This window comes from Bacillus rossius, chromosome 11 (genome assembly GCF_032445375.1).
Source record: "Bacillus rossius redtenbacheri isolate Brsri chromosome 11, Brsri_v3, whole genome shotgun sequence".
Lineage (NCBI taxonomy): Eukaryota > Metazoa > Arthropoda > Insecta > Phasmatodea > Bacillidae > Bacillus > Bacillus rossius.
In genome coordinates, this window is record NC_086338.1 from 6,559,087 (window position 1) to 6,580,304 (window position 21,218).

Consider the following 21,218-nt stretch of genomic DNA (forward strand, 5'->3'; position numbering starts at 1 on the left):
CAAGCGTTTGAAAAATAGAGTATACCACTTGTTCGCAGTGTTTTCATATTTATGAACTCTATTATAGTCTTTTAAAAACCAGTTCGATAACAAGGAAACATTTTTAAAGGGGCTCAAAATCAACGGTCAATCTCATTATCTCCATCGCTGGTGTATCGCAGAAACTGCTTTCAAGCAGGAAGGAAAGATAACCAAGTATCTTGGGGGCACATGCTGATTCAACACTCAAAACAAAAACTTCGTTGGTTATGTCCACTCACCCTTGCTGCCAAGTGTTCACTGCAAGGTCTGATGATGTAAAATCATATAAATATGTGTGCTTGTTTTGGCTAAGAGAGAGCATAAAGGTTAGTTGCTGAACTCTTAGCAACCTGCCAGTGAGAAGAAAGACTTTCACTGAAAAATAATAGGGACGTGGGTCTCTTCATGATGTGAGAAATGCCAAAATATATGCACATCACAACCAATGGAGGAAGGACATTGAAAAATAATATTCTTTCCCGTTATCTGCATGCCTTTGGTAAGTGATATCTGTGGCGGAGCGGAATGTCGGAGATGGGGTGTCGTCTGCTTAAAAAAGAGGTCCCTTACACATAGTTCATTGTTGTTCCATAGATTACAGCACTCAACAAGGCCATATATACGTACGGCAGAAACATGAAGACATTTTGTTTATTGCCAACGTTTTCTTTTAGTCGCCTGTTTCACATATGATGACTATCAGCATTTTATAATGTAGAAATATTGAAGGATTTTTTTTGTTTGGCTTAGTAACATGTAAAAATACTTACCTAAAATCCTGGTCTTGAAAAACCAAAAGTTGCAATTTGAAGCATCCATATGATTAAAAATGATATAGTATTATGGATTTTGTACACCCAAAAACACTATGCTGGGACTAGTTTTCATAAAAAAAAATCTATAATTTTCTCCTAGTGAATAAATAATTCTATAAACACGCAAAATAAATAAAATTTAAATAAAAAGGTTGCAATAAGTTTACTTAAAATTTTTTTTAATATTTTTTGTACAGGTCCTATGACATCATCTGCAAGTTTATTAACAGAAATCAGTGTAAATGAAACATAGTTCATCTCACCCTTAAATTATATATGTATATAAAATATTGGTTATTTATGCTTTATGTGATACTATGTAAAGTGGAAGGAAAATTAGATATTTCAGTGAATCATACAAGTTAGGTTATTAAGATTTAGTCATCTTGAATGACATAGATGCAAGAAGGCTAGCGCTTAGTTCTGTACTCATTATTTTTTGTGTTGCTGTTCATACTCATTATTTTTTAAGTGTTTCTGTACCTTGAATCATTCAGCCAATAATTTATGTGAAAAAATTTTTCATCACTTATAATATGTGATTATTATGGTATTGTCTGTTTTACGCAACTTTTTCTTGAATTGTAGGGACCCCTGAAAATGTTAAATAAAACATGCCAATAATGTTAGTGTAAAAATCCTAATCCTTGTCAAATAAATTGAGCAACATTAAAATAAATTTTTGCCAGTTAAATGTTGTGTAAGAATTCTATGTTAACTTCTGAACCTTTGTGAATCCACAGTTAAATGTTGACAGTTCAATTGGATGTTTTGTTTAGAATTTTAAAGCAAAGTATTATGAGCAGAGATTTCCTAAACCCTTATTTTTTCTTTGAAGGAAACTATTTTCCTGTCTCAAAATTCCCAATCTTAAAATTTTTTTGCATACTTCTCCCCTCCCCTCCCCTCTCCTTTCATTTCCCCAAAAATCCACCCTCCTTATATTTATATTTATAAATTTAAATTTCTAAATTTATATTGTATATTTAAAAACAAATAAAGTTTTTAACACTGAAAAATAAGGGAAGCAGTGTGTTGGTTTTAGCACAGTAGTTTGAGAGAAATATTTAATGAGTTAGTATTGGCATGTTTGTTTTTTTGCATTCCCCAAACAAATCATAATTATGCACAAAATAACAAAACTAGTAATATCATGATACCTATGCCCAATAAACTTAACAGTTTAGAATTTCATGGGTCCCTTAAAATTTAAGACAAGTAATTATGCTGTACTGTCCCAAATCTGAGGTTTTTTTGCAAATGAAAATTGAAAACTTAGCAGGGAAGTGTTTTTGTTCAACTTTGGAAAACATTTATGGGTATTATGGTAAATGATATTTTCTGACATGGGAAAAAGATAACCAAAAAACTTTTTGAAGCAATTTTTTTACTTCTTGCCTCATGCCTAGCAGTCATAATTATCATATTTTCCCACACACAATATAATATCGGGAGCAGTAGCTCAACATATGCATTACTTTATCTGGCTATTTTTTTTTAACTATAATTGTAAAATATTGATATTAAAGTTAATATTATAATTTTGTTTCTGTGTTTGTATTGTATTTGTATTCAGTGTTTGTCTAGCTAGTTCATTTTGCCTTAATAACTTTTTTTTCTGTCTAGTGCTAATAATGTGCATTAAAAAATTTTGCTATGGTGGATAGTTAAAAATCTCTGGTTGTGTATCTTTATATACTAGGTGTTATTTTAATCAGTGGTAAAGTAACTTAAAGAATTACATATACATACCACACACACATGCACACCAATACATTTGGATGCTGATAGTCAATCAGGAAGGAAAGCTTATATGACATTTCAACTATTTACTTCAAAGCAAGTATTATTTGGGGCAGTACTATTCATATGTAAATATTATTAGATCAATAGAATGATAAAATTTTGTGACTGTGGAAGAAATACAAGTAATGTTACTTGTTATCCTGATTTGTTTTTGTTTTATAGTGTTATTTTGAAGTCGCTACGGTTTTTCTCTCATACTATCCGGGACTACTTCTTCAAACCATTTGAAATTCAGGCATGGAATAATTTCTTTCATTGTGCCATTGCATTTCTGACCCAGCCGGCACTACAACTGGAGACATTTTCCCAGAACAAGAGGAGTCATATCATTGGTCGATACAAAGACATGCGACGAGAGACTGGCTTTGAGATTCGAGCCATGTGGTACAATTTAGGTCAGTGCATTTGTTTGGTTTTTGCTGTGTTTTTTTATTGTGGTTTTTGTTTGTTTTCTTTTCAGTTTAATTGTTTTTTACAGTTCTTTTTAAGTTATAGAATTATGAAATGCTCCATTGAAATGAAAGTTTAAATGCCCTTTGACAATGTGTATGCATTAAAATCAGTTTATATGTCAGTCAGGCATAGGTGGGCACAGTTAATTCAAAAGTAAACTAAGTTAATCATTAATTTGTTGGTTAAAATGTTAACTTTGATAATAGTCAAAGTATTAAAATTTAGAAAATTTAAGTTAAAGTTAATCGTCCAAAACTTATGCTGCTTTTTTGGGCTGGAAAAAAAAAACTGGTAGGTAAATTAATTATTATTGGTACTGTAGAATGAAGAATTAAACACACATTTATTTAGCTCTAAGCTAGATAACAATAGTGTAGTATGAATAAAAGACTATTTATTATTGATAATAATTTTGCATTAGCAGGGTGGCCACCCGTCCATGAAAATCAGGAAACCTTGAATTAGCTGGGAATTTTTTTAGTGCTTGTAAAATCGAGAGAAACTCGTTAATTTTTGAAAGCCATCGGGAATTATCTGTTTCTCTAGCAAGTTGAAAAGAGCTTAGTTGAAAAAATGCTCGTCATGCCTAAGATCTGCATCACTTATGCCATTTTGGAGCGCTGTATGCCGTTTCTTTTTGAGCGCCGTTTACAACTTAGTTGAAAAATTTCACGCCATGCCTACGAAGTGTATCACTTATACAAATTTTGAGTGAACCTCAGCAACGGATGTGAGATATGTGACACGTGTTAAGATAATTCTATGGGTTGCCAGTGATAAGCCTTAGGGGGTGGAAGTATCTACTCAATTTCTTTTCTTTCCTTTCTTCTCTGGTTTTTTTTTTTTACTTTGTGACTTGCTCTTTCTCTACACACCTCTTGGTAAGGGAAAATTACGAACCAAGAAATTTGAATTCAGGTGTTCCTTTGTTTAGCTCAGAGAATGATCAAACATCATGGTGTTTAGAAGGAAAATGTGGCAAGTGCATGGTACATTTCATTTAGTATGCCTTTTGTAGTGAATAAAATATAAATATTTTTTTAATGTACTATGTTATTTCTTTACGTGGTATTATTACAAGAGTATTAACTCATCACTACTGCCTTCCCCTATTTTTATGTCAAAGAGACATTAAGCTGTAACCTATCACCATCAATAACAATAACAGCTTGGCTTAGTACTTTTACTGTGGAATGACACAAAAAAAGTCAAGAAAAAGTCACAATTTTATTTCCACAATCCAGTAAACACCCTGTAAAATGTAAAACATCTTTTAGTGTTATGAAATTATACTTTTTAAGTGACAATTACTTTCAAGTGAACTACTTTGTAATGGTGTTCTACTAGAAATTTTGATGAAATATTTATTAATATTTTTTAAAGATAATCTTACTGCTGTTCACAACTGAAATTTTTACATTTAAAGTTTGCATTCTCAATAATAATATGATAGTGTAATCAATTATCACTAATCTGTGACTGAAACTCAAATAGAAACTTAATTATAATTTGTGTGCTTTGTACTAATGATTTACTCATAATTTATCTTGTATTGTTTGTTGAATGTATTTTTAAATGTGATTGTTATGTTTTCAGGTCAAAACAAAATATTTTTTGTTCCTGGACTCGTGGGCTCGTTTCTGGAAATGACTCTAATCCCGGAGACAGAGCTGCGGAAAGCAACCATTCCCATGTTCTTTGACATGATGCAGTGCGAGTTCTACTCGTCCCGGTTCGGGGAGGGTTACGGCGACACCAAGCGAGACAGCACGCACATCAAAGCTAACTTCAGTGAGGTAACCTTCACAACACACCGCCACGTAACTTCCTCTATCTCGCCTGGCCAGACAGTCCCTCTCCTGGCTACCCGCTGGAACACTTGCACATACTGCGTACTGTGTGTTCCTAACTGAATATTGTTAATGAATTTTGGAAGTTGATTAAACAGGATGTCTATAGGTCACTAAGTACAGGGAAAAGCAACCAAACGGAATTTGGGTTTCCAGCTGGTTTTTGCCAACTTCCCTTGTTGTTTCTTTGAAGTTTAACTTCAGTTTTTAGCCCCATATTGAATATTTTTACCTGAACGATCAGTATTGTCGTTCGTAAAGAGCTGCGATACATTCGTAGATTCTTAACATAAACAAACATCTGAAAAATAATATAACAAGGACTTGAAAAAAAAAAACACTTTATTCTGATCTTTCGCAGGTAAACTACGTACAGTAGAATCCCGCTGATGCGACCCCCCTCTTGCGTCCATTCCGTTTATACAACCGTTGTTTGAGAAACCGTGAAAAATTTGAGCAGAGAAAGTCGAAAATTTGAGTAAAATTGGCCGAAAAACAAGTCTGTTACACTTTGTTTGTGTTCACGTATATCTTGGCGAGCGCTGTACTGCAAGCAGGCAGGCATACAAAAGACGTCTAAAAATAGATACCACCCCTCTAGACTGTCCACGCTAGCCAATACCGGTAAACTGCGCGCATCACCTGATAGCAGATCTACGCGCGCATCTATTGCCGTCCCAGTGCCTCTGTCTTGCGACTGGTTAGTGTGATCTTGCCAGCTGCATCTCAGGTGTCACTGGCCACACAAAGCTGTTTTCACTGTGTTAACGACGTCGCCAGGTGTTTGGTTCTCGGCTATTTTTTTATAACATCGCTGACTTCGCACATGCGCAGCTAAACAAAAAAAATTGCGTGGAATTATGCTATATACCTCGGACTCGCATACCCCGAACAATGGGTTCCGATAAATACTTGTGCTAAGTGAACTCGCGTCACGCGAGTTCGGCTATGCTAGCCGGCTGGTGGTTATTTTCGTTCAAAACGTGGCGAAGGAACTTGTGTTGATCAGGTAGAAAACATTCGGCTATAAACGAAAGATATAAGAACAATGCTATCCTGAAATGCTGTGACATGTTTTTGGAGTAGATAATCACAGCGACAGACCGACAGGATACGCTCCCGCCCTTGCCGTCAGCGTTGTTTATTTTGGCAGCTCAAGCAATTATCTTTTCCACGGCCCTTCACAGCGTAAAAAAAGAAAAAAACACGTTGGAATTCAGTCGGAAAAGTAACTATTCAGTAAAATAAATATATTTACAGCCCTGCTAAATTTTTCTATTCAATAAAATTTGAGGTATTAGTGCTTTTTCAGCAGAAACTGCTGTGTGACTAATAAACAAATTGTATCATAATAACTTATAAAGTATTTATTAACGGTGAAGGACAGTCATATAAGCCCATAAAAATATTTATTTTACCAAGAATGGACTATACAACCTGGCTTTTGTCGCACGTGGTGTGGGAGGGGAGGAGGATGCTAACAGTTTCTCACGCAGAAGGTTGAAATAAGGGAGGGAATCTGTTGAAATGTGGGGGGGGGGGGGGGGGTGTTTTTACATGGTTTGTGGCTCTGGGATGGTTTGAGCCTTGAAGAATTAGCAGGGGATGGAGAGGTAAGCGTCACGTCACGTATGACGTCAAGCCGCCGCTACCGCCAGCCTGGACGGACGAGTTTCTTACGCTCTCGCAGAAGCTACCACAGCGGCTTTTCGTGCGGGCGGGTAAGATAACATGACAGCTGAGACGGCTTTTCGTGCGATAGTGGACGCGCCGAGCTCGGCTAGACTCTGCCAGAGCGGCATTCACACAATGTATCTGACGATGCGGTGACACCCCGAATTCTCTATTGCGACCATTCCGTTTATAAGTCCGTTTTTCCGGAAACCGTGAGGGGTCGCATCAGCGGGATTCTACTGTAATTGGTGATTGACAGTATCATTACAGCTGTAGTCATTCTAAAAACACTAATTCAATGATAATGGCCAATTATTTCACATGCAAAACTATTTTTAGCAACAGCCTGTTACTATTAAAATAAGTCATACATTAAACCATGTGCTGTTCTCAAACACAGCGAAAATGTTAGTATTAAATTATTAAAAAAAAGGTGGGTCACAAAAGCATTTATAACGAAGATGGCAAATTTTAGTTCTGTCTCCCTACAGGTAAGATTTAATTTATGCTGTTGAGAAAATACAACAAAGAAGATGCATATTTCCTAATCTATCATTTAATATTGCCCATTAAACCATACAAATTTTAATTTTTTTTTTTTCAAAATGTTTTATGAATTTAGAGAAATTTATTTTTTTCAGAAACATTTCAAAGTTGAGTCTTAAAATAAAATATTTGTGCTCAATGGCCTTTATTTTGCCTCAATGCACTCTGAAACAAGGACAGCACTATTGGCAGAGAGAGAGAGAGAGAGAGAGAGCGTGCGAGTTAGTGAGTGCGAGTGTGCGAGTTAGCGAGTGCGAGTGTGCGAGTTAGCGAGTGTGCGAGAGCGAGAGCGAGTGAGCGAGTGAGTGTGCGAGTTAGCGAGTGCGAGAGTGCGAGTGAGCGAGTGTGCGAGAGCGAGAGCGAGTGAGCGAGTGAGTGTGCGAGTGAGTGTGTGAGTGAGTGAGAGTGCGAGTGAGTGAGTGAGTGAGAGAGTGAGTGAGTGAAAGTGAGTGAGAGAGTGTGTGAGAGTGAGAGAGTGCGAATGAGTGTGAGTGTGAGAGAGTGCGAGTGAGTGAGCGAGAGGTGCGAGTGTGCGAGAGAGTGTGCGAGAGTGTGTGCGAGAGTGTGCGAACGTGTGCGAACGTGTGCGAGAGTGCGAGAGTGCGAGAGAGTGTGTGTGAGTGTATTAACTTGTTCTACAATATGAAATAGATACCTAAATTTATGGCAAAAAAAAGTCCTTGGTTTCAACGTAATTTTTCTTTTGGTTTTTTAAGTTTGATGTTATTTTGGCCTTCGGCAAATTGTCATTAGTCAGTCTTGTGGTGGGAAAGCCATGTGAGGGCGTGCTCGAATTAGAGGGTGCCACCGTATGGAAAGGGCACACATACCCAGCGGAGACTCCCCACGTCCATGTGGGGGCGAGATTCGGACCTGCCACTTGCCAATACCTGGCCCACCCTTAGCGTGGGGCACGCTACAGTAATGAACACAGTGGGCTCTTAGGGTGTCCCACATGCCACCTCGCTTCAGGTGTTACACCCGTCTACAAACAAAAAAAAAAACAAGGACTCAATTTCAATTTATTTATAACTTACAAGTTCCCGAACACGTATTTTCTTAAGCAGGTATAAAGCCCCAGGGCATGAATTGATTTAAGTTACGGTGAGGTCCACACATGTGGCCACACAGACATTATGTAACCAGTGATCAAGGACTCGTGAAGAGTGGATAAAGTAATTATTTAAACGGTCCACCGGCCTAGAGTAGCCCCATGGATAAACATAAACGATTCAAAAGACTTAATTAATAAACAGAAGCTACTTATCAGTGCAGACAAGAGATGAAGTCTCCAGGGAGCGGGTGAATCTACTCTCGGCCGGTGGTGATGATGGACTGGAGCGAGCGAGTGCTCTCCAGGGGCAACATGGCGTCATTTGCGTAGAATGAGATTACTGTTACATTACCACGATTATGTGCGAACGAAGGTTAAACACATAACAGACTAGTAAAATATTGCACACTTCCTTGCGGCTAGATCGCTTAATAACATATAGTAATTTAAAATTTAGGAGTTAAATAAAGTCTTGGCTTGCACTGGACTTCGTAGCGTTTCAGGAGTGAAGGTGCCGTCTTTATGTCGAGCAGATTATATACAAAAATTAATAAACAAAACCCTCCTGGCCGATGCACCTTGACACAAAATCTGTGGGACAAAAATTAAAGTTAAAAAAAAACTTAAGAGGACGGAGCACTGATGCTACAGTGCCCTCTTGTGGTAGTCTGTGGCGCGCTATTTAAACACACCTCTGCGTACATATCGGCGGTACTAATGCCAGGCAGGATTGGTTAGGGCCGAGATGGGAAAGCAAAAGGAGCGGAGTGTGACCAAGATTAAGGGAGTGAAGCCTTGGTCAACGTAAATTATACTTCTTTAGACACGTTATGAAAATATTATGATGTAATTTTTACGATGTGCATGCACCATAAAACAACATTTTTACAGGATAATAAATAGGCTACATACAAAATAAGCCTACATACAAATACCAATAAAAATTATATATATATATGTATATAATATATATATATGTGTATATATATGTATAAGTATATATATGTATATGTATATATATGTATGTATGTATATGTATGTATATATGTGTATATATGTGTGCTTTTAAATCTTATACTTTAATGATTGATATTGAATACTGGTCCATATCATTAAAAACATTTATTTATTGTGAATATTAGTGGTAGAAATTGTGTTTATAAACTTTTTCATCCATATTTTCAAGTGTATTTACATACGTGAGGTTATGTTCCCATGTGTATAACAATGTCAGGTTTCATGTAAGGTTCCAGTGTCGCTGGCAGGGAGTGTATGTGGAAGGTTTATTAGTCTCGTGGCTGTTTTCATGGGAGTGTTTGTGAGGTTATGTTCTTGCATGTATGAATTGTTTGCATTAGAAATTGTTATATTATTATGAAATGATAATTAAGCTCTATCTCAATTATTTTACTAAATAAAATAACTAATTTTATACAAGTGTTTATATTAGTATTTAACACTAAGTATTTATGAAATTTTTTTAATTTGATTAAATTTATACGTATCAACCATATTTAAAATATCACTCCATTACTTTAATGGTTTGCTTTCTATTAATTATATGCATGCAAATTTTAAGTTAGTATTTTACTGCGCCAAGTGTATATTTTGTATTTTTGGTTATTCCTTAAGACCTTAGCATTTAAGGTTTGATTAGTGAGGAAAAAATAAATCTTGTCAGTCGACGGTGTTTGAAGTGGTTTCAGTGGCACTGAAAAGAAACACTGGTTGCAGTTTGAGAACGAGATGATAGCCAAGCTGGACATCCTGGTGGAGGGGGGGCGAGGGGACGGCCAGTACAAGGAGCTCTTCTTCAGCATCATGATGAGTCAGTGCGACAAGCACTGCACCATGAGAGAGCAGGTACTTGCGTGCGGATGTTCTTTCCAGCTTGAAGTGCATCGAGTGCTTAGTTTCTTTCATATACCTTAATATTCATTGGAATTTTCTTAGTTTTTTTAATAGAGTTCAGCATTTTGTCATTCATTAATATCAATAAAATATCAGTTCCTAATTAATTAAAATTAAAATAGTTCTATACATCACCTTAATTAATTGATGCAAAAAAAAATTACCTGTAAACCTCAATTATTCAAGTGCTAAATCTGATGAATTCAAGTCGTATTTAAAACCTAGATCGTTGTATGCTTAATCCTGACTGTTTGTATGCAGGACTGTCAAGGAAAACTAAGGGTTCAGGGGGGCAGACAATTTAGTCTGGCCCCTTCTCATTACTTAATGTGCAATATTTTGAACCCCACAATAAAAAAAATATCTAATGTCTAATAATTACAGTGGCTATAACTGTAAATGTGATTTGAAAAAATTGCAAAACTTGTAAGGTTTACAGTGAATTTCATTAGCAATTAGCGAATGCCTGCCATGCATTGCAAATCCTTAATAATTTTTTTTTGCAATTTGTTTGAAGTAGGTACACATATACAAAGCATCTCTCTCTAGCTCTTTCTTTCTGTGTGTGTGTGTATATATACACACACACACACACACACACACACACACATACATACACATGAGGGTATTTTTTTTAAACCTCCGACTGGCTATAAAAAAGACAAATTTACGTAACATAATAATTTAACCAGCAAAAGTCCAGCAGGGTGTTACTTACTTTTCTACACAATCACCAAAACTATTGGAGCATTTTTCATTTTGTAAAAAAAGTTTTTTTGATGTCTCCTTTGAAGAAGTTAGAGATACAGGGTCAAGCGCCTGGATCTCCCTCTCCGTGATGACACTTCTGTCCACGCTATTAGTCCATCCGCCTCACAGCGGTGTCGTGAAGGGGAGGAAGCTCCAGATGCTTGACCCTGTGTCGCTACTCACTGGCGGCTAACGTTCTTCGAAGAAGGCATCAGGAAGCTTGTGTTACGATATGACAAATGCCTCAATTGTTTTGGCGATTATGTAGAAAAATAAGTAAGACCCTGCTGAACATTTTCTAGTAAAATTGGTGTATTATTTAAATTTGTCTTTTTTTTTTATAGGCCATCGGATGTTAAGAAAAAAACAGCCCTTGTGTATACCTCCCTCTCTAGCTGTATGTGTGTCTCTATATCTGTTTATATATATCACCCTCTGTATATCTATAAATGTCACTCCATAGCAATGAAAATATTAAAAAATTATGTTTTTTACCCATTAGTATTTCATCTAGTATATATTTTTACCTGTCACAGGTGTGACATATGTATATAAAAACATGTGCATATTCGAACACTATGTTGTTTCAAAATATCAAAGCAGTTGGTGAAGAACTTACGGATATTTAACATTTTGAACAAAAAAAGTTACATTTTTATTTATACAGAAGATGGAATTGTATATTTCGATCCTACTATCAGGGTATACACAAGCATAAATAATATGTTAGGGAATTCAGCCGGGTGTCCATGGTGCTCGGGCCATGGGGTTCACAGTGTGGAAGCCCTTGGGTTCACAGTGTGGAAGCCCTTGGGTTCACAGTGTGGAAGCCCTGGGGTTCACAGTGTCGAAGCCCTGGGGTTCACAGTGTCGAAGCCCTGGGGTAAACAGTGTGGAAGCCCTGGGGTTCACAGTGTCGAAGCCCTGGGGTTCACAGTGTCGAAGCCCTGGGGTAAACAGTGTGGAAGCCCTGGGGTTCACAGTGTCGAAGCCCTTGGGTTCACAGTGTGGAAGCCCTGGGGTTCACAGTGTCGAAGCCCTGGGGTTCACAGTGTCGAAGCCCTGGGGTAAACAGTGTGGAAGCCCTGGGGTTCACAGTGTCGAAGCCCTGGGGTTCACAGTGTCGAAGCCCTGGGGTAAACAGTGTGGAAGCCCTGGGGTTCACAGTGTCGAAGCCCTGGGGTTCACAGTGTCGAAGCCCTGGGGTTCACATTGTGGAAGCTATGGGGTTCACATTGTGGAAGCCAAGAGGTTCACAGTGTCGAAGCCCTGGGGTTCCTCATTGTGGAAGCCCTGGGGTTCACAGTGTGGAAGCCCTGGGGTTCACAGTTTGGAAGCCCTGGGGTTCACATTGTGGAAGCCCTGGGGTTCACAGTGTGGAAGCCCTGGGGTTCACAGTGTTGAAGCCCTGGGGTTCACAGTGTTGAAGCCCTGGGGTTCACAGTGTGGAAGCCCTGGGGTTCACAGTGTGGAAGCCCTGGGGTTCACAGTGTCGAAGCCCTGGGGTTCACAGTGTCGAAGCCCTGGGGTTCACAGTGTCGAAGCCCTGGGGTAAACAGTGTGGAAGCCCTGGGGTTCACAGTGTCGAAGCCCTGGGGTAAACAGTGTGGAAGCTATGGGGTTCACATTGTGGAAGCCAAGAGGTTCACAGTGTCGAAGCCCTGGGGTTCCTCATTGTGGAAGCCCTGGGGTTCACAGTGTGGAAGCCCTGGGGTTCACAGTGTGGAAGCCCTGGGGTTCACAGTGTGGAAGCCCTGGGGTTCACAGTGTGAAAGCCAAGAGGTTCACAGTGTCGAAGCCATGGGGTTCACAGTGTGAAAGCCATGGGGTTCACAGTGTGAAAGCCAAGAGGTTCACAGTGTCAAAGCCATGGGGTTCACAGTGTCGAAGCCCTGGGGGTTGGCTCCTCCCTCTCTCACCACCCTCGCTTGTATGTACTGTATTCCTCAATGTCAATTTATAATACTTGTGCATCACTTCATCCTTCGTAGTATCACAGCTGATCTTTCTCTTTGTCCAAGTTTTTTCCTTTATTTTCTGATTTACATTGTTTTAGATTAAATATTGTTTTATGTTAAGTGGTTGATATAGCACTTAAAACTTGAGTATCTGAACCATTTTTTTGAGACATATTTAATATAAATTTTTATTCTTCATTACTAGTAGTTTATTACTTATGTTGTACATAGAACATAAATTTACAGGAAAATAAATAGATTTTATATTTGTGTAATGCAAGTTTCTATAACTAAATAACACTAGAACACTATTATTAAAATGTATTCATGTGCTTTTTTTTACAAATATTTTTGGTTGTACATATTTTAAAAGATTCATCAAATTTAAGTTTTTTTTATATTGAATTTCTTTAAAGTTTTTACTTTTTCCTTCCTGAAAATTAACCTAAACATATTATATTTGTTTGAATGTAAATTTGTGTTCAGTTTCGTGTACTGTTTTCGCTTACTAGTTACTAGTATATTGCAGGTGATTTGTAAATGCTTATCAAGCAAATTTTTTATTCTAGGCTTTGGCACTAGCTATAATAATTCTCCTTTATTATTATTCTCCCTTTACAATAATTTTTGCCTTTGTCTTGATGCTTTTCAAGTGTTGTAGAAGTAGGAAAAGTATATCTCATGTTTATTAACAGGTGATATAATTTGTGCAGGGAATCAAGTTTGTGAAGACTGTGACGCGGCTGATGGAAAGGTTACTGGAATACCGCTCGATCATCACTGATGAAAACAAAGAGAACAGGATGAGTTGCACTGTGAACCTGCTGGTAAGGGTTTTAAATATGGCTTTATTGCATTTATATATAGTGGAAAAAAATTTAGCTCTCTTCTCCTTACTAGTGGAGATAAATTGGCTGTTGATAGTCTTATACTGGTTCATCATTTCATCTCGCCACTCACCTATGCAAGGCTACTTGACTATAACAGTTAACAGCATGAGACACATTTATTCACTACACCTTCATCAAAGTGTCGAACTGGACAGCTTCAGCTGTGCAATGTGATGTTTTTGCTCTGATAAAAAAAAATAGAGTTTTACAGTTTTATTTTTTGATGAAAAAGTATTTTGTGAACCTCAGCATCGTGCATGTAGTCAAAGCTGGATGTACATCAAATCTGCCAGCAAGTTTTTGATATAACTTCATTTAAATCACAAATTCACCTTAACCAAAGAGCACCTTTAAAGATCTTTGTTAAAGGTGGACCTATTTCTAGGCATGCTCGCACTGCATTGTGTGCTCTGTATGCATTGCCACACACACTGCGTTAGTCGCGTACTGCTCAGTGTTTACACTAGGGTGATCTTAGTTGCCCTTTTATGGTTGGATTATATTCCTGAGAGGTTGGTCTACTGAAATAAATTTATATCTTGACGACAAAAATCTTAAATTTTCTTGTAAAAAGCCATTGAAAATTAACTTTGTGCACATTCTGCTAAAACTTTTAATATGCCAGTTGCTTGTTAAATTTTGTTTGGAAGATATGCCACTAGCAAAATTATTGAATATTTGGTAGGCCTGTTCGAATATTCGGATTTTCAATTACAAATATGAATTTATTAACTATTTGTATTTGATTCAACCTCGAATACTAACACTTTGAAATAACAAATATTTGTTTCCTTACCAATATTTGACATAGCATACCTCATGCGTTTGTCGTATACCAACGTCCACTTTTGAAGTTAAGTTATTTGTGCAATATAAATACCATTTTTTTGATGTTTTAATGCGACTTCATAATCAAAAACATGAACAATAATCAATATTTTAAACATGCAACAAGTATTCAAAGTTTTTTTTGCTACTGTCTCACCAAACAGTATTGGAAAAGTTATGTGAATAATTCAAAAAAACATTGTGTCATTTCAAATTATTAAAACAAAATATTATTTGTATTCATTTTGTCACACCAAATATTGTGGTTATACACACCAGAAATGGAAAAATAAATAAATAAATGTCAACAACCATGGGCTACATCACTACAAAACATGGACACTCCATTGCAGTGGCCATTAAAAAAAGTAAAATGTCATAGTTTCAAAAGTGTATAAATCTGTAATTACAATCAATCTGACACCATGTGACACAGTAGCAGCTTCCTTGCTTTGTGTATGTGTGATGAAAAAAAGTTGTGACTTAAATATATATACACGCACATGCACATGTACACTCACTCGCACAGTCACACTCACTCACGCACACTCACTCGCACTCACTTGCACTCACTCACGCACATGCTCATGCGCATGCATGCATGCACGTGCACAAACACGCGTACGTGTAAATAATGGTTTAAGATTGTAACGTTGCTAGAACCCTGCCCTCCTAGCTAAATATTTTTCTTTTAAACTATTTTTATGCATGTAAACATTTCTTAAAAAGTCTCTCTAATGATATTTTACAGTTTTTATACATTTATGGGTTGATATTTGCACTTGCTATGTGTTTTAAGAATGTACCTTGTATTTTAACAGACATTTTTTATCATTAGTATTTTTTATGTAATTATTCACAAATAAGCCGCTGTACTAGATTTTTGCCTGTTTTGGCCTACTATTTCAGGTTTTTCTAAATAAGTTTAATTTTGTAAAGTAATTGGGATTATGATTGCTGGTACATAAGGTTCTAGAACAATGGATTTGGTGTGGGATGTATTAGAGAGAGGCATAAGAGGCCTGTAAGTGCAAGTGAGAAAGAAACAGTGATTCCCCGCCAACAGAGATAAAAGCTGGGATTCACCACGGGTCGTGGGAAATGTGTGATAACTGCTGTCTCACGGTGTGGGAGAGAGAAAGAGAATGTAAAGTCCCTGGCTCTATGGATAGAAAACTGTTTTCAATGTGTGTTCTGGTTTCCTATTGGCTTGTGATGTGTAGTGTGAATGAAGCGTGCGTGTGATTGGTCGGTGAGGTCATGTGACTTCTCCTCCCTGCGTGGAGGAAACGGTGACATGACTTTGTCAGTCGTCCGTCGATCGCTGCACCAGTAGGTTGCGTTCGGTGGCTTCTCGCCAAAAATGAAGTAAATTGCTGGATAGATAATTTAACGTTGGTGGTCAGAGCCATGCCAAGTATTAAGCTAACCTAATTTTTTTTATTTCATTCAGACAGTAATTAGAAATTGTGATCACCTTCGTCGGCGGTTGGCTCGTGGCGAATTTCGGTTTTGCTGGGTGCGGCCCTGTTCGAGGTCACGCTATTTCCGTGTACTTACAGTAAGATTTTACTGAAGGACTCAAACTACGTTTGTTTTTTTTCGTTAATCTTCATCGCCCGAGCTGCGAGCAATTCTCGACAGGCGGATGTACGAATGGAATGAGTGAGCAACATATTGTAAGTGATTGGATTCGTCTGTGCAACATTCTACTTTGAAAAATGAAACAAAAACTAAAATTGGCGCAACATCTTTTTATTTCATATAACGAACCGTTATAAGATTCCAGATGAAATCAGCAGAAATTGTGTTTATAATATTGCTGAACCAAAATGCAATTTACTTGACTGTGTTAAAAACCAAAACTCGTGAATAAGTAGGGTTTAAATATTATCTTTGAAATATTTGTGCAATTGGAGTGGATGACTTGGTGTAAGCTTTTCAACATACGCCATTGCTAAGCACATGTATGTCTGTAGAAGAAAACTACAAAAAAAACCAAAAGACAAAAACACAAATTAAGCAAAAAATTGCTGTTGTCAACTGGATATAAACACCATATAACATACAAACTTCAAAGATAATTATAGAATGGAATATAATTTTAACAGGAATACTAAATGTGAAAATGAGGAATGGAATCGGCTATAAAACAGAAACACCGTATGGAAATAAAAACAGACAGGAACAATAAAATGTGAGTGAACTAAGAACTCAGGCAGAGCATTAATGTGACCTGGCACCAAGGTTAACTGTTGGAATTCACTTGTAAAGATCTGAACAAGAGCAGCTCAGTTGCTGCTTGATTATACAGTATGTCCATAAAAGAATGTCTCAGTTATAAAATCTAATGTAAGCATTGTAGTGGTTGGTTGAAGGTCACAATTAAAGATTAACTCATATATATGCACAAGTACTGCTTGCCACCGACGCAAAATTTTGACTGTTGAGCATAAAATATTTTGTGTTTTGCAATTTCCTAAGAGTGAATCTGTAATTTCAGTTTGACGTGCATTGTGTATAATGTTTAATTGTTATTCCCCATGTGGCAATAAAATCCACTGATGTAGGCAATTTGAGATGAGCTCTTTTTCGCTGGCCTCCACGTGCACCTGACATAAAGCCATGCAATTTTTTTGTTTTCGGGCTTTATAAAAAATTGTTTATATGTTCCGCCGCTACGTAATGATTTGTCAGAGCTAAGACACAGAATTGAAGAGGCTATTGCTTCTGTTACTCCGGAAGTGTTAACCAAAGTGTGGGAAGAATTGGATTTAGGTTTGATCTGTGCTGTATAACTAAAGGTGCACATGTTGATCATTTGTAAGAAAAACTAGGTAAGTTTTTCTTCAATTTGATGTATGATTTGTTTTAAATAGTCCAAATTAAACTGTTTTAATATACCATTTAAACTGTCGAACCTTAGAATGTTGTAGTGCAATGACACACATGTTTTAAATCCAACATTTCATGCCAACTGTGTGTTCCTATTAATTTCAGCATTTTTTTTGAGAGTTGTTTTGCCTGACACTTGCGGGAAACGGATGACGGTGGCAGCGAGCGCGTGTGCCTGCAGGACTTCTACAGCGAGATCAACCGCAAGGAGATGTACATCCGGTACGTGAACAAGCTGTGCGACCTGCACCTGGAGTGCGACAACTACACGGAGGCTGCGTGCACGCTGCGGCTGCACAGCAAGCTGCTCAACTGGTCGGACGCCGTGCTGCCGCCGTTGCTCCGCAGCAACAAGTTCCCGCTGTGCCAGACGCACCGCCAGCTCAAGGAGGCCCTCTACTACAGCATCATCGACCACTTCGACAAGGGCAAGGTGCGTCAGATATCCACCCTACGCCACCGCAGATGCCTTTCAATACTGTGGACGGTGGCTTGGGCTGGGTTTGGTTTAGCTACATTAAAAAAAAAAAACTTTAAAATATTTATTATGGTTGCTGAGGAATTACCAATTATAAGATGTGGCTATCCTGAACCAACCGAAAGTTCACATGATTTCACAGTATTTTTAATGTTGCTGTACTAACCCAACAAACCGTCCACAATATTTAAAGGTGGCATTAATACGTAAGTACCCATTGATCAATCGCCTGCCAAGGATTATACAGTGGTCTGCTACACTAATGGGTAGCGAACCAGAAAATAAATGGCTCCAAAACCAAAGTTATTAACTTTATAGTTATTCCACTCAACTAGCACCACTCAGTGCTCACTCACGAGCAACTTAAAGTTTAAATCACGCAAATCGGTAGGGCTGTGCAAATCCTCTATTTTCAGTTCGATTCGATCCCGAGTTGAATCCCTACCAACTATTTGAAATTCGATTCCAATTTCGAATCTTTTCTTTCAGTTTTAAGTTTTATTATCATAATAATTTGCATTAAGTTTATATACTCATATTACTGAAGGATAAATAGTTTCACAAACAATAGAGTTGACAATATTATTTTATTACATACAATTTACAGTTGGCGGTTGTAGAAATAAGAATTAACTTGAATGTAAGAACTTCTTTAAATGCTATTTGTTACTTTCATATACAACATTCACAGATTTATATAGGCTACACTGCTACAGTTTACATACAAAATAAAACACTTTGACATAAGATTTACGGTAGGCTGTATATACATACATTGAAACAAATGATTTTACAAAATTAAGAATTACGTAGACCTACATGTTAAAGCTACTTACAGTGAAATTCCGTTACAACGTATTTCAGAATAACGTATCTTTCAGTTCAACGTATGATTTTAAATTCCCGCTCAAAATACCAATGTAAACAATGTAAAAATATTTCACTTTAACGTTAAAAACGTATCCTACCTTTCAATACAACGACCATTCTTTTCCAGTTATCAGGAAAATTTTACATAATAGTTACTGATTTTGCGCAGGGGTTCTTTAATATAAATGTACATTACGATTAATTTTTATCACTTTCAAGAATCGTTAACAAGTATAAAACGTAAACAAACATTGTATTAACGATTCATAGAATCATAGTACAGTATAACGCACCATACGTCGTCCTCCATGGATCACACACTTTAGTGCACGAGACGATCTAAACAATCGATTGCTGTCTCACCCATTAAAACAATTGTTTTTAGCTGCACCATCTTTTGGTTATTTATAGAGCACGTTTTAAAAGTTTCAATAACCGCAGAACAAACGTTAAATAAAAATTATATTTTTAATTGGATACAAAATAGAAAATCCAGTAATGTTAATTTTTGCAGGTTTATTTTTTGAACTGTTTGGTGTCACAACATGGCCGACACGATTTAATTGTTTTGCCATGAAGGTCGGAATGTTGCCTGGCACAGCCATGCTCTCGACGCGCACTACTAGTGCAGAGCTATGGTTATCTATGGATGAGAGGTTTGTTTACGTTTGCGGCACGAGGAAAACAATATTGTTGATTGATTATTTTAATCAGGATGGAGGGCCAAAAAGATAAAAAGAAACGCAAGCATTTTACTTTGAAGGAAAATGTGTAAATTTTAAAAGAAGTCGACTAAGGCAGGGAAAATGCAGGTGTGGCACGGTCGTTGGGTTTGGTGTCCACACTACACTGTCAACAATAATAAAATATCGCGAAAAAATTATTCAACTGTATGAACAGTCATCTTTATCTGCTAATCGCAAGAGACTTCGCCAAGGAGATGACGAGGGAATTCTATCCCAAAAAATGTACATATCTGCAAAATAGTTTAACAAATTGGTCATTTTGTGTTCAACAGATATAAATTTTGTATATTTAGGCCTAGAATTTAGGCTACTGTATTGGTTAAGTTCAGTAATTTTTTTTTAAATTCTTTTTGTTTTACAAATATTTGCTTCCAAGCTAATGTAACATTAGATCCCCTACTACTTTATTTTTAAAAATTCAAAAATACTACATTTTAAATTAGGGATGGGGCGAATCCTGATTTCCTCAAATCCGAATCCTAACTCAAATCCTAGACTGGATTTGCCGAATCTCGAACCCAAACCCGAATCTTTTAACAGATGATATCCACATATCTAATGTAAGTGAGAGGTATTCTGATTGCACTAAAAGTCCCTTGACTTTATTACATGTAGTTTGGTACATTTCTGGTATAAGTGTATATAAAGACAAAAAATTTTTCTTGAGAAATTTCAGTTTTAGTACAGATTAGCGGTTAGGATTTTTTCTATAAATAACTAGAGGTCTGCGAGCCTAAGAATTTTACTTCAAGCCGAGCTCGAGCTTTTGTGGTACAGTTACATTTTTGGGAAATTATTTTTATCTTAAACTTAGTATAATGTTTGAATAAAGTATTAAAATGAAGTGGGCTTTTTAATTTTGGGTAACTATTCACAGTGTGTGTTTACATTTTGCACTGCTAGAAAAAAAATAACATTTTTTTCCATTGAATCTTACCTGTTTCCATTGGTTCATTAGTAACTGATATCATCCAACTAACATAACCAAGTATATGTTTGTGTAAATGTAACATATCTTTGGAAAAATTTCATCCTTGTCAATTTTTCTGGAGTCCTTACTGAGCTTCAACAAACTTAGCACCAAAAATCATGTTGTTTGAAAAGTACATTCACATTGTTTTAACATTTCCACTTTTCCTCACAATAATTCTGAGAGAGATTGTCACAGAGTATTAAATTCTGTTCTTTAATCTATAATGCAGAACAATAATTTGTTCTGCACGTTCAGGAGTTAAATTAGCTCTACGATTGGAGATAGTGTTTCCAGCAAAAGAGAAGCATCTCTCGCTGGCAACCTGCGTGACTGGGATGCTTTAGTAAAATTGCTTAACCTCAAAATTAGTGTCATAAATATCTGTAACTGGTCATTAAAGTTTAATAAATTGAAAGTAATAAAAATAAAAGCATTTTACTTAATTCAATTTACACTTGCAAAAAAAACATACACACAATAAACCTACATGGAAATTAAAGTCTTTTTCAATATCCTGAAGTCTGAAATATGTTTACTCATGTCATCAAATGTAGAGCTGTACTGAAGAAGCCGATTTTGCCAATATTTAGTTTAATCGGCATTTCTGCCGACTTCCGATACAGTACGCTTGTTAATTTTCGGCCGATATTACTGAAAAACGAAAGAGACTGTCATAACCTAAAAATCCACGATTACCATT

General features: G+C 36.8%; 1 protein-coding gene across 7 annotated transcripts in view; it reads left to right on the forward strand.

Annotated features, from left to right (window-relative positions):
* The window catches only part of LOC134536605 (dedicator of cytokinesis protein 1), a 180,756-nt gene that overhangs the window by 84,633 nt on the left and 74,905 nt on the right, over positions 1–21,218 (forward strand). For all 7 annotated transcript variants that reach the window (XM_063376383.1, XM_063376379.1, XM_063376381.1 and 4 more), the window contains 5 exons: positions 2,805–3,037; positions 4,692–4,891; positions 9,954–10,082; positions 13,552–13,665; positions 17,633–17,884. In XM_063376383.1, the coding sequence (XP_063232453.1) occupies positions 2,805–3,037; positions 4,692–4,891; positions 9,954–10,082; positions 13,552–13,665; positions 17,633–17,884 (928 nt within the window). The remainder of the gene's footprint in view (positions 1–2,804; positions 3,038–4,691; positions 4,892–9,953; positions 10,083–13,551; positions 13,666–17,632; positions 17,885–21,218) is intronic.